Here is a 14,425-nt window from a genome sequence, read left to right as displayed (position 1 = left end):
ATCAACTTGCAAATTCTTGTCAGTGAGGTATTCACTTGGAACAATTTTGTTAACAGAGAACAAATAGTATTAGAAAGGCAGAATCAGGAGCGCAAAAATTAAAATCAATTACAAATTACGCTTCTGTGAGGTATTTGCCTGATACGATGTCTGTGAAAAAGTACTAATTGTATCAGGAGCGCTGAAGGCGAACGCTGTTTTTTCGTATATTCTGACACTAAAAAAGAATTGTATCAGGAGCGCAAAAATTAAAATTGTTTTTTCTGTAAGAATTGTATCAAGATCCCAGAAGTTAAAATCCATTAGGAAATACTTTTCTATGAATATTCGCCTCTGTTTTCTATAATTTCGGTGAAAAAGAACTAATTGTATCCATGTGTTCTCCCTACACTAGAAATGAATTGTATCAGGAGCGCAGAAATTTGAAATCAACTTGCAAATTCTTGTCAGTGAAGTATTCATTTGGTACAATTTTGTTAAAAGAGAACTAATGGTATCAGGAAAGCGGAATCAGGAGCACAGAAATTTAAATCAATTACAAATTACTCTCCTGTTAGGTATTTGCCTGGTACGATGTCTGTGAAGAACTACTAATCGCAGCAGGCGCGCTAAAGGACGAACACTCTTTTGTTCGTATATTCTGACACTAAAAAAGAATTGTATCAGGAGCGCAAAAATTAAAATTGTTTTTTCTGTAAGAAATGTATCAAGATCCCAGAAGTTAAAATCCAATAGGCAATACTTTTCTGTGAATATTCGCCTCTGCTTTGTACAATTTTGGTGAAAAAGAACTAATTGTATACAAAATTCTCCTTACACTAGGAATCAATTGCATCAGGAGCAATTTTTTTAAAATCTTACACCCACTCTAGAAAACCCCCATGATAGTACTTCGGATTGCTAGGTGGTTTGTGATTTTCCGGAAATTTTCATTGAACGCCATTTTTGGATGGGGGAGGGGGGGGGGGGATTCCATACGCGCATATTAAACAGAAGCGCAGAAATGTAAAATCAACTTGCAAATTCTTGTCAGTGAGGTATTCACATGGTACAATTTTGTTAAAAGAGAACTAATGGTATCAGGAAGGCAGACGCAGGAGCACTGAAATTAAAATCAATTACAAATTACTCTCCTGTGAGGTATTTGCCTGGTACGATTCTGTGAAAAAGTACTAATTGTATCACGAGCGCTGAAGGGCGAACACTAAAAGAGAATTGTATCAGGAGGTCAAAAATTTAAATTGTTTTTTCTGTAAGATACACCATTTTCTGGTTGGAACGGAACTGTATCAAGATCCCAGAAGTTATTCGCCTCTGTTTTGTACAATTTCGGTGAAAAAGAACTAGTTGTATCCATATGTTCTCCTTACAATAGAAATGAATTGTATCAGGAGCGCAGAAATTTTTTAAAATCTTTCACCCACTCTTCACTTTTCTTTGAGGCTCCTTTTCAAACCAACTTTACGTTCCTACATATATTCTCTCTACACGTTTTTTAAACATTTCCTTCACACCTAGTGGCCCACTCCTTCCTTTACGCTTCCGATTTTAACGCTTTCTTACACCATTAGCCCTTTTTCTATCACGCTTTACACTACCCTCTTTATGAGCTCTTAGGGCCCATAAAAAACCTATAAGATCATTGGAGAGTCTTTAAATTTCCTTAAGAATATTTTGGAATCTTTTTATTTTTTGTTTTGTGGTGTTTTTATCTGATTGCAGGTTATTGGCAGAGAGCGCCCTTCTGAGTTCAGACGGCCGTGGCCAGAGTTCAAAGCTAGTACTTTAATTTCAACGTACCCCGTGAGATTGGCGTTTGTTTATAAAGGCTTTCGACACAACCGAATTGTAATTACTCTCTTGACCATCTCACCTGCCCACTACATTATCTCTGACCTCAGTTTCTTTCCCACCAGCTTGTCCTGCCTACTTCTACCTAGATAGATAGAGACCAGAAACGTGCGCGAAAGCAACCCCCCTTTAAAAGTTGAGACACTCGGATTTATGCCGAACTCACCTTCAACGTTGTTAATACAAGCACGTGGACTTATTGTTACAACAATTATTTAGGTCATTTAGTACAAAGACAAATGGATCTTAACCAATAGCGAGAAGGATTTCCTTCCAGATAAAAACAGTAGGTACAACATACCCACCCACGCAGTATGTTTCGGAAACCTTATCTTGCGTTTACTAAACCGCACGATAAAAAATTGAATTCTCAGCAGTAAATCAGCGGTGTTTTATTCAGAATGATTACATAATGGATAGGTACCTGTTTGATGTTTTAAAATGGCACCTGTGGGAACTTCTAGTACAATTGCGACTCGGAAAAGTGTTCATTACTCAACCTCGCCTTAAAGTGCTAATAAATAACCCAAAGATTACGTGAGAATTTTGGGACATTTACAAAAATGCATGTGCGAATCCGGATTCGAACCAGGGACCGTTAGTACTGTTCCTGGCTGGGACTTATCCACCCTACTTTACGGCAGACAACAGATTTTAGAATTTCCCCCAAAAAAGTCGATTTTAGTCTAGAATCCGAGGACAACATGGCGACTAAGCGATTATGGTATTAAGTGCCAGGCGAGTTCAAATGGTGTGTGCTCATCCACTCGATCTGATATGGAGTGCACTATCGCACTTCCACTCGACGCCAAACTAACCTACCCTAAGCAGTTTCCAGTTAAAGATCATGATTCCGGTACCTAGTGCATCACAGAGCGCCCCTCGTGGTCAATTACCGAAGCACACTCGTCGTTTGGCCTTTCCATTACGAGGCAGAACTTACGTCCTTTCAATGTAAATTGAGTCGATCGAGGAATGTGACATTTGACCCTTCGACGCCTATAGTAATTTTTTGACGATCAGTTCTGATAGCGACTTTATCTGGGGAGGGAAAAAAACTCCGACCTTGTCCCACAGCGCAAAACGCGCTATCTTATCGAGATTTTGCAGCAAAATAGTACCGCGTTATGTAATCCGGCCAAAAATGGTACTTACGTCAATCTCTTCCTTTTTTCCTTGAGCGTCGTCTGCTCGTCGTTCGACAGCTTAATCCCACCCTGCCCGTCGGAGCGTGCCGGTGGCGGATGCGATTCGACGTGACCATTCTCGGGGAAGGCGTCCCTCGTTTCCGTCTCCTCGTCGACGTCCCCTAGCGTCCACTGGACGCCGTTCTCCACCGGTTGACTTTGCGTTTCTGCCATAACTGTCGACGTCTGTTTCACCCCCTCCGGTTGAGCTTGTTCGGCCGAGTTTTCTGGAAAATTAAAACGATGAGTCTTACTAAGAAAAACGGGGGCCAAAACGCTTGGGTTACCGGGCTCCCGAAGAAATTTGCTTAGAACGAACGAAAACACTGTAAACACTACGGCGACGCACACTATTGGTATCATAAATCGCGCTCTACAATCACAGCCTTTCTACTGAAAAATCGCTCCTAAAGTGACCAGATTACCCTTGCATGACATTCCCGAATCGCTACTAAACAGAACGCGAAGTAGATACTTACACTTAAATTGATAAAGCAAAGGCGATAAGGTTAGTGATCAATTTATGTACGCGTGGTTTTTTATCAACGGTTGATGTTAATCTGCTGCGATGGCAATTGGGAAACGAGCGGCGAAGTTAGCAACGGCGATCAAAAATAGCGCCATGGGTAAGTGCGAGGAGCAAACACAACCCCCTCGCGAAGAATTGTGCATTTTAATATTCTCGCAACTCATACCGCACATGTAGATTCTAAACCGAAGAGTTGTTGTTAGCAGTATACCTTCCCCAGAGACGTGTAACTTGCCCCTTGTGCGTGGTATTCGAGCCTGTAGTAAAGATTCGAGGCTTAGATGTTGTAACTAGTTTATTTACAGTATTCCTCATCCCCGTGACAGTCTCTTCATGGCGAAAAATTTGCACGAATGGTCAAGATCATGTAATGAAAACATAACCATAAATTCAGCAAACTTTTACACCAAAAATGAAAACGACCTGTATTAAGTAACACAAATAAACAACATACTTGAACTGCATGATGCGTTTTCGATGGCCCCTCCAACCAAGATGGCTGTAGCGTAAGAAGCGCGTTGGTGCGCTCGAGACTGCCCAGACAGTTTACCCATTCTAAAAGTCGCGCGGTTGTCAGATCTCAAAACTATGTACATCATCGGAGGTAAAGTGGATTTTTTCGTGGGAATTTTAGCCAAAAGAAACTTAAATTTCTACATTAATATTGAAGAAGTATTGTCCCAAACCTACTACTTCTTTTCATTGGAGGGTATTCGGTATCTAAACCGAAGAGTTTTTGTTAGCAGTGTCGCCTCCCTAGGGACGTGTAACTTGCCCCTCGTGCGTAGAGATTTGAGGTCAGCCTTAGATGTTGTAACTAGTTTATTTACAGTATTCCCCATCCCCGTAACTGACGAACAATTTACACGAATGGTCAAAAGATTAAACTTCGAGTTAAGATCATGCAACGGCGGGTTGATGACCAACCCTGTATAATTAAAATTACTACTGCAATAGACATTAAAGAACCTCAAATCTTTTGAATAAAACTCTTTTTTGATACTTTGTATATTTTCCCCGATAATCGACCGTTATCAGCCACCCTGTATATGGTGATCGATCGAAATTGTACTGAAAACGTACTTAAATTCCTGTTGTCTATAAATATGGGAATATCTGTTTGGGACCTTTAAACTTTTATCGTTTGAATTTGAAATTTCGGATATTCGTCACTACTTGATTCAGTAGAAGGGTACCTATTTCAGTTTAATCTCAAGGAGTTGTTTATCGCTATGGAGCAAAAATGAGATGATCCAAAAAATAGTATAAGCACTTAAATCCTACACTAACTCGACCCTGATCCGCTCGCAGGCATAATTACAAAACGCTATTTTGAGACCTATAATTAGAATGCCTACCATGAAAGATACAATTAATTTCTACCCTCTCCCGCCCCCCGGCCATCTACATATCTCGAAAAGGAGTCGCGCAGGAAAGTTCTAGTTTGTACAAACCAATTCGTTTCGGTGAGACCTATCATTAGAATACCATGAAGGGTAGAACGTGTGTTAACCCCCCCCCCCCTTGGTACCACTTAAAGGCATGCGTATGAATATTCTGGGGGGGGGGGGAGTTGAGACAGCGAAATCTTAAGACCGTCTGGCACACCTTCAAGGTATAGGCTACGTATTGCAAAAAATTCCAGGACTCTAGGACGATTCCCCTAAAAGTAGTGCAAATGCGCAGAAGAGGGTCCGGACGGATGGACAGACGGACGGTCAACGTATTAGGGTCGGCATTGATCTATTGACCATTTTAATCTTAAAGTTCACCGAAATCAGAGCAGATAGTAAGCCTAATCTCAGAATTAAGTTCTAAAGGAACGTGCTCACAATTGCCGAGCGAGCCGAAGGCGAATTCGGCACAACTCCACCAAAGATTGCTTGATTTACTGCGCGAAATGGAGTCTTTAAGTGAAAATCCTTGTGTAAGCATACAGGCACTAAGTGAATATAACCATAGACAAAGTAAGATTAATGTCAAAATTGTGCCGAACTCGCCTTCGGCTCGCTCGGCAATCGCATTAGGCTCGGCATTGATCTATTGATCATTTCAGCCATAAAGTTCGCCGAAATCAGAGCAGATAGGAAACCGCATCTCAGAATTAAGTTCTAAAAGAACGTGCTCACGATTGCCGAGCGAGCCGAAGGCGAGTTCGGCACAACTCCACCAAAGCTTGCTTGATTTACTGCGCGAAATAGAGTCTTTAAGCGAAACTCGTTGTGTAGATATACAGGCACTAAGTGAATATAACCATTGACACAGTAAGATTAGTGTCAAAATTGTGCCGAACTCGCCTTCGGCTCGCTCGGCAATCGCATTAGGCTCGGCATTGATCTATTGAGCATTTTAGCCATAAAGTTCGCCGAAGGAAGCCGAATCTCAGAATTAATTTCTAAAAGAACGTGCTCTCGATTGCCGAGCGAGCCGAAGGCGAGTTCGGCACAACTCCACCAAAGCTTGCTTGATTTACTGCGCGAAATAGAGCTTTAAGCGAAAATCGTTGTGTAGATATACAGGCACTAAGTGAATATAACCATTGACACAGTAAGATTAGTGTCAAAATTGTGCCGAACTCGCCTTCGCCTCGCTCGGCAATCGTATTAGGCTCGGCATTGATCTATTGATCATTTTAGCCATACAGTTCGCCGAAGGAAGCCGAATCTCAGAATTAATTTTTAAAAGAACGTGCTCTCGATTGCCGAGCGAGCCGAAGGCGAGTTCGGCACAACTCCACCAAAGCTTGCTTGATTTACTGCGCGAAATAGAGCTTTAAGCGAAAATCGTTGTGTAGATATACAGGCACTAAGTGAATATAACCATTGACACAGTAAGATTAGTGTCAAAATTGTGCCGAACTCGCCTTCGGCTCGCTCGGCAATCGTATTAGGGTCGGCATTGATCTATTGATCATTTTAGCCATACAGTTCGCCGAAGGAAGCCGAATCTCAGAATTAATTTCTAAAAGAACGTGCTCTCGATTGCCGAGCGAGCCGAAGGCGAGTTCGGCACAACTCCACCAAAGCTTGCTTGATTTACTGCGCGAAATAGAGTCTTTAAGCGAAAATCGTTGTGTAGATATACAGGCACTAAGTGAATATAACCATAGACAAAGTAAGATTAGTTTGAAAATTGTGCCGAACTCGCCTTCGGCTCGCTCGGCAATCGTATTAGGCTCGGCATTGATCTATCGATCATTTTAGCCATAAAGTTCGCCGAAATCAGAGCAGATAGGAAGCCGCATCTCAGAATTAAGTTCTAAAAGAACGTGCTCACGATTGCCGAGCGAGCCGAAGGCGAGTTCGGCACAACTCCACCAGAGCTTGCTTGATTTACTACGCGAAATTGAGTCTTTAAGCGAAGATCTTTGTGTAGGCATACAGGCACTAAGTAAATGGAAACGTTGACAAAGTAAGACTAGTGTAAAAATTGTGCCGAACTCGCCTTCGGCTCGCTCGGCAATCGTATTAGGCTCGGTATTGATCTATTGATCATTTTAGCCATAAAGTTCGCCGAAATCAGAGCACATAGGAAGCCCTATCTCAGAATTAAGTTGTAAAAGAACGTGCTCACGATTACCGAGCGAGCCGAGGGCGAGTTCGACACAACTCCACCAAAGCTTGCTTGATTTACTGCGCGAAATGGAGTTTTTAAGCGAAGATCTTTGTTTAGGCATACAGACACTAAGTGAATATAACCATTGACAAAGTAAGATTAGTGTAAAAATTGTGCCGAACTCGCCTTCGGCTCGCTCGGCAATAGTATTAGGCTCGGCATTGATCTATTGATCATTTTAGCCATAAAGTTCGCCGAAATCAGAGCATATAGGTAGCCGTAAGTTCTAAAAGAACGTGCTCACGATTGCCGAGCGAGCCGAGGGCGAGTTCAACACAACTCCACCAAAGCATGCTTGCTTTACTGCGCGAAATGGAGTTTTTAAGCGAAGATCTTTGTTTAGGCATACAGGCACTAACCATAGACAAAGTAAGATTAGTGTCAAAATTGTGCCGAACTCGCCTTCGGCTCGCTCGGCAATCGTATTAGGCTCGGCCTTGATCTATTGATTATTTTAGCCAAAAAGTTCGCCGAAATTATAGCAAATAGGAAGCGGCATCTCAGAATTAAGTTCTAAAAGAACGTGCTCACGATTGCCGAGCGAGCCGAAGGCGAGTTCGGCACAATTTGGACACTAATCTTACTTTGTCTATATGGTTATATTCACTTGATTCCTTCGTTTAAGGACTCCATTTCGTGCAAGGTTTGAGGGATTTATGCCGAACTCACCTTCGGCTCGCTGGGAAATCACAGTGATGCTTCTAATTTCTGATCATCTCATATTACATTCCGTTGCTTAGCAATAAACAGCTCCTTGAGATTAAGTTTAAGTAGGTACTCTCGCACTGGATCAAGTAGTGACAAATATTCGAAATTTCCATATAAAATCAAAAAGGTTTCAAGGTTATAGCTTTTGCAAATCCTAAAAGCTCGAAAAAGGTCGACTCCAAAAGCTACTTCAGAGGTTTCAGGAACGTTTTATGAGTCCTTAAGAAACCCTAACAGAACACTTAAGAGCCGCCTTTAGTAACCAAAATTGAGAGGTTTTTCTTGGAATTGTTCCAAGGGGCACAATCCCATTTTTGCTGTCTGCTTAAAATTGGCAAATCATCCAACATGCAGCATACCATCTTGGGGGTTAATGGGAAGCAGGACATTATTTAAAAATTTGTGTAAACAAACAAACGGCAACGGCCTTTACCTACCTTCAGGACATGGCCTTTGATGTCCGACAAATTAATCGCCAACGAGGAGAACTCACAAAAAAATGAAAGTTGCGAGCGGCTGTCGTGACGACGTCGTTCCGCCGCATTTTCTATTTACGCACCGGTGACGTAGAAAATTGGGTTATCGAGAACTGACCGCGTGCATCATCGACAAAGGCGACTAATTAGCGATTAGTCGAAAACTCGAAAAAGACGTTCGCGACGCCAAGGTCGGCCAAGGACGCGAGATAAACTCACTGACCTTATTTAATACGCAACAGCCACTTCGATTAATCGCAATCGAACTGCAAGCCAGAAACGCGTCATTTCGGACGTCGAAATTATTTTTGGGCGCCAAGGAGGTGGTGGGGGGTTGAAACTGTGGCGCGAAATGATTTCGCCGGAAGCACAAACACCTCGATAGTGTACTTGACCTCTAAATCATTGATCCGTGCTGACGTCAGCGTAATTAACGCAATACATACCTAGAAGCATTTTTTTTTCGGGCGCACTGAGAAACAGCGACGAGGCGAAGGCCACCAAATTCGCGAACTGAAAAAAAGTGCGCGGTCCTTCGCCAAATTATCCTCGTCAATTGATTCACAATTGTCATTCAGTGCGAGCATGTGGTCTGTTCGAAATTGACCAATCGCTGACCGGTACGGAATCTGCTGACTGTGGTGGTCCAATCGAAACGCGAGCGGTCAGGTGCATGCGCCGATGGGGAAATTAGCGCGCCTGTCACTATCAACGGTTTGCGGTTTTTGGCGCGTCCCATGTGACAGTGGCGTGCGAGGTGTTTGAACCTTGAGCGCGTATTTGCAATTGTAAATAAACAGTATTGTTCACATAAAGCGCGGGGCACTTCCTCCGTTTTTTGTTACCTAAAAAACAATCGAGGAGGTCGCATTCTTGCCATTCTCATTTTATGTTCTCCTAAGACCCAGAAACGGTATAATCAGGACGCAGAAGGTGAAGAACACCTAAAAGCGTCACAAAGTATTACGCAATTAATCAGGAGCACAGGCCTCATACCTTGGTCTTTTTGTCGTATGTTTCCCTGATCCGTCACCTTGGATATTACGAACTGTACCTTGTGCTCTCCTAATTTCAGCAACCTTATCTACAGTACCAGCTACCCAGCCATACCTTTCACGGGCCACATTTAATTAATACGATGCCATTATCGCCCTGTCACTTTCAAAAAAATATTTGAGCCACGATATCACAATATGGTGATGTGTTTGGATATCCTGTCGCCCTCTTCAAAACAAAACATTTTTGGTCTTCTCTAATACCCGAAACAGTGTACAAGAACGTATAAAATGAAGATTGTGTAATAGGAGCGCACGAGGTGAAGTACACATGCATAATGCAGCACCAAAGGCGGTACTGCTGTGCCTTTTGCCAGATTTTAGTAATGTAAACATTAGCCAATATTGGGCAATGTATCAGGAACGTAGGAAATCTCACTAGTACACAAAACACCAAAACTTCTTGCGATAGGACATATTTTCATATTATCCTGATACCAAAACTAAGTTTAATCAACTGTGGAGAAAGGGTACACAAATCCCAGGTAATGCCTCCTGATACCAAATTCTACTAAGGGTGCAGACGTGGAAGAAGTTATTTTTATAGTCTCCTGATACCTACCTTTTTTTATATAAAAACCATTAGAAGTTATATTTGTGTTAGAACATTAAAAACACCCAGCAATATCTCATGTTCGCCGAAATTATGTTAGGAGTACAGAAGTGATCCGACTCTTTACATAAAGATTGTGGCAGGATAAATTTGGCAAAAGCTGAAAAAACGCTTTTCAGTGTTCACATGCCTGGTTTGGTACCTCCTATGACTCATTTTAGTGAGTTTGTGTTCTCCTTTAATACTAAAAACCAAGTAGAATATAAAACAGGCGCATAGGAGGTGAAGGGTACTGGCTGGTACACTGCGGCACTGCTGCAATGCTTTTCTTAATGCAAAGGTAAGTATCAGAAGCACACATCGTAATTGTTTATTACAATATACGGAGCCATTATCGCAACTTAACAGGACTATAACACTTAAATCACATACAGGATATTGCACTATAACAAGATATGAAAAAAGGCGCCTCTGTGATCCTAATACAGTCATTTTCGAACAAAAAATCCGAGGAGAATATAATATGGTATAAGGAAAGGTGTTTTTTTTTCTGGTTTCCTGATAGATCCTTTGGATGCATAGTAGGAGATCAGAAAACTTGGCAAAACAATTATTGTATTTTACGTTTTTGGATTATCTGTTCAAAAGAAAAATGAGTATCAGGGTAACATAATGTTAGATCATTCCTTATAATCTTTATCTTAATCATTGTGCAACATCCTGTGTTGTTGAAGCGTCACTATTTAGTACAAAATCGTGTACCTGGAAGACAATCTGGCAGTATGGTATGGTTTTATTAAACATGCTGTTTCAATAACAATTGCACAATAACAATATTAGGAGCGCAGAAGTGATAAGACGAATTTTCGTACTCTCCTTATACCAAAACTAACTATATCATCGGAACTCGCATTCTCTTGATACCACTTCTTCAATAAAATTTGTGTTAGGAGTACAGAAGTGGAAAGAATTTTCATATACTCCTGATACTAGCAAATTATTATCACGATTCACAAATATACTGAAACTTTTTGAAGAAAAGGCGTGACTGAATACGGTAATCAGAAGAAAAATACTCGACAGTAATTTCTTAACGGTTTTTACTTTCCTGCTTTCCTGTTCAATTGCGATGGAAGAGGATTAGGAGAACAGAAAATGACAGAAAACCATTTTCTTCGTGTTTCCTGTTACATTACCATAAACACAAAAGGTTCCTAATGCCAGAAACGGGCTAACCGGACAATGAAAATCGCGAAACAGGAGCGCAGGAAGTGAAGGCAATATTTTTTCCTGCTTTCCTGTGATGCTACAAGCAGATTTGACTGGACACACTATACAGTGATAATATTTCTTCTTGGTCTAAAAACAGTCATTATTAGAAGAAACATTTGTAGCAGGAGAACATCAACAATATCGTGTTTTCTCATTTAACACCTTTCATTTCCCTGGTTCTGCCATAGCCATTTTTAACTTCCAGAAGAAGACTTTAAAACAAAGGTTGGAGGCTCTTGTTTTTAACACCCCCCTCCCCCTCCCGTGTTATAGCCAACTTGACCCAAGAATATTCGGAAGTGTACTAATAAAACAAAATTCGGTATTCTCCTTTTACACTTATCCTAGCATTCCTGCGATCCTGATACAAACGCCTTTAGATGTTAAATTTGTATCGAGAGAAAAACGGCTCAGATTACGTTTGACGGTAAGTGTTTCCTGTTTTCACCCCTCTGCATTCGTGCATACATGATACATCAGAATCTGCAGATTAGGAGATCAGAGTGTTTCATAATTCATGTTTAGAAGAAAAATTTGTAACAAGATAATGGTTTAAAAGACGTGTAGCATTAAGTGTATCCATAATCTTGTGTTTTCCTAGCTCTACAAACCGGGAAACAAGGACGTAAAAGGTGAAGATCGTAAAACAGGAGGACAGGAGGTGATGTGTATCTTGATGATGACGCAGCACCAAAAGCTGCAATTGTCTTTCTATTGAAAAAACTTGTTAATGTAAAGATTAAGCAAAATATTAAGCAATGTACCAGGAGCACAGAAGATACCTTCATATTTTAATAGTTTGATGTAGAATTTGCAATTCTCATCTAATGTCCGCTCTCGGATTGGATAACTGTGCCCCTAATTCTGAATACACATCGCAGTGCAAAAGTAAGTAATGTCGTATAACGCAACGTAACAGGAGTATATTTGCATCAAGAGAGTGACAGCTTAAAAGGCATTTTTTTTTAATTTCTTTGGTTCCTTACTTTTGATACAGCAACTTGCTAAAAATAAATTTGTTCCGGAAGACAGAATGCGGTAGAAGGTGAAAGACATTTTTCCTGTTTTCCCCACAATGCCTTGTGGCGCTGGAATATTTTTGACTCTTTCTGAATCCAAGAGTGGCGAACATTTTCGTATTTTGTTGATGCCAAAACTTTTCTGTATTAAAGGTAGTAAAAGAGTAGAAAAATACTGATGCCTCATGTTCTCCTGATACCAGAGCTGTTTGAATAAGAAGAATTTTTAAGAGCGCAGAAGCCATTGGACGTTTTTTCATATTCTCCTGATATCAAAACTAAGTTTCATCGAGACTCGCGTTTTCCTGTTTGCCACTTCTTCAATAAAAATTGTGTTAGGAGTGCAGAAGACAGAAATGGCGGCAGTTATGTTCATATTCTCCTGATATCAAACCTTTTTTGGTTCACAAGTATTACTTAGAAATTCCATTTGTAGTAAAAGACAAGAAAATATCCAGTAACGTCTCATGTTCTGTTGTTCAAATGTAATTATATTAGGAATACAGAAATACACCAAAACTTCTGTGATCCTGGTGCAACTGGGTTTATACGTATATTAGAATAACAGAAGAACCTTTCTGACTCCCATACACGAATTGTACCAGGATCCCTTTGATTTCAATATTTTTAAGTGTAAAAGTGTATTAGGAGAACAGAATCTGGCGGAAAACGTTTGTCAATACTGTCTTCTAAATAAATGATAATAACCAAACTACTTATTGCGATAATTTCATACTTAACACATCTCACAAAGTATCTAAATTGATTCGGCTCGAAGGACCAATTGGTACTCCGCGCCACCAAATGATATTTTAATCACTTAATATACTTCGTGGATAGCTTATTGTTTACTTTGAGCATGACTTAATTTCGTAAATAGAAATGCATCAGTTGCGGCAGCTGGTGGCGTTTCAGTTTAAAGAAAAAAAAAGCAATAAAAGTTAAACAAACAAAAACGATAGTTCCCATTACTGTTAATATTTCACGCTCTTTGAACGTCATTGTTTATACTTTCACTACGTCGGACGACTCCACGCTAATTGCGCAAAACTGGCCTACTTGGGAAGGCAAATAAAGCGTTAATTAATTACACTTAAGCCCGACCCAACAAACCATAACGCACGGTATATAGCGTCTAATGTACCTACTTTTTACGACCGCTTAGTCGGAACTCGTCTCTCGAGTGTTATTAAATTATAGAAAGTAGTAAAATTAACATTGACATCGTTATCTGCGACATGAAATATTAATCTTCGCATTATAAACGAACTCGCTTATATAATTTCGGTACGGGGGGGGTTACAAAATCGATAGGCGGCGGATAGAGGTCACCAGGGTAGAGCATTAATTTTTACTACACCTGGCATTTTATGTTATCTTTCATTACCTGCGATCGTTTATTTTTAACACGTTAAGTGTATTTCATCCGTTAATTATTGTCCCTCGCCGATCGTGACGTCGGTGCGTTCCAATTTAAACACCCTGTAAACGACACAATTACTGTTCTGATCTATTTTTCAAAAATTTTGATTATTTCCCCGAAGCCGAAACAAAACTTACACGAGATTTAATTTTAATTAAATTGTGTATTAGGACTACAGAGGTGTTTTCTGTGCTCTTGATACAATTTTAAGAAAAACTCTGTGCTTCTGTGATCCTGATACATTAATCTTTATAATGAGACAATTGAAAGTGAGCTTCTGAAGGCCTGATAAATTGTTTAGAAGGATCTGTATCATGGCAACCAAAGCCTGATACACTTATTAAAAGAGTTATGTATCAGAGGAACAGGAGTTTTTGCATTTTTGTGACGGATACAATTTTTTTAAAAAGTTTTGTATCTTTGTAGCTCCGGTGATCCTGATACGATTTAAAAAAAGTTGTGTTAGGGAAACAGGAGCTTGTATTTCTGTAACTAATATACAATTTTCAAAAAAGCTTGCTTGTATTTCTATGATCCCGCTACAATTAAAAAAAATTAGCTGGAAAACCAAGGCTGTATATCTGTGGTCCTGATACAAAAAATTTATATTACAATTCTGTGATCCTGATACAATCAGATTAGAACAGTTAAAACCTAACAGAAGATTCGGTGTGTCTGATACAATTTTTAGAAGGGAGCAAGAGCTTTGTGTGATACAAATACAATTTTTACCAGAA

At 40.2% G+C, this 14,425-nt stretch overlaps 1 protein-coding gene and 1 long non-coding RNA gene across 5 annotated transcripts in view; one reads left to right on the top strand and one right to left on the bottom strand.

Moving 5' to 3' along the window:
• Positions 1–8,908, bottom strand: part of LOC116161624 (acetyl-CoA carboxylase) — a 35,895-nt gene extending 26,987 nt beyond the window's left edge. The window contains exons 1-2 of one of the 3 annotated variants that reach the window (XM_031475037.1): positions 8,813–8,908; positions 3,007–3,265 (exon numbers count right to left, since the gene is read on the bottom strand). In XM_031475037.1, coding sequence (XP_031330897.1) covers positions 3,007–3,265; positions 8,813–8,822 — 269 coding nt within the window. In that variant the 5' untranslated portion in view covers positions 8,823–8,908. Of the gene's footprint in view, positions 1–3,006; positions 3,266–3,325; positions 3,554–8,327; positions 8,619–8,812 lie in introns of those variants that run through there. The other 2 variants (XM_031475039.1, XM_031475036.1) reach the window with 2 other exon arrangements.
• Positions 3,716–4,031, top strand: LOC116161625. 2 transcript variants are annotated; one of them, XR_004143415.1, is made up of 2 exons: positions 3,716–3,807; positions 3,873–4,031. It is a non-coding gene; the product is annotated as an uncharacterized LOC116161625 (long non-coding RNA). The 2 variants fall into 2 exon arrangements; XR_004143416.1 differs by having other exon boundaries at positions 3,725–3,814.
• Positions 8,909–14,425: the final 5,517 nt, after the last annotated feature.

This window comes from Photinus pyralis, unplaced genomic scaffold (assembly GCF_008802855.1).
Source record: "Photinus pyralis isolate 1611_PpyrPB1 unplaced genomic scaffold, Ppyr1.3 Ppyr1.4_LG10, whole genome shotgun sequence".
Lineage (NCBI taxonomy): Eukaryota > Metazoa > Arthropoda > Insecta > Coleoptera > Lampyridae > Photinus > Photinus pyralis.
The sequence above is the reverse complement of the archived record's forward strand: the minus strand, read 5'-3'. Positions and strand labels throughout refer to the sequence as shown.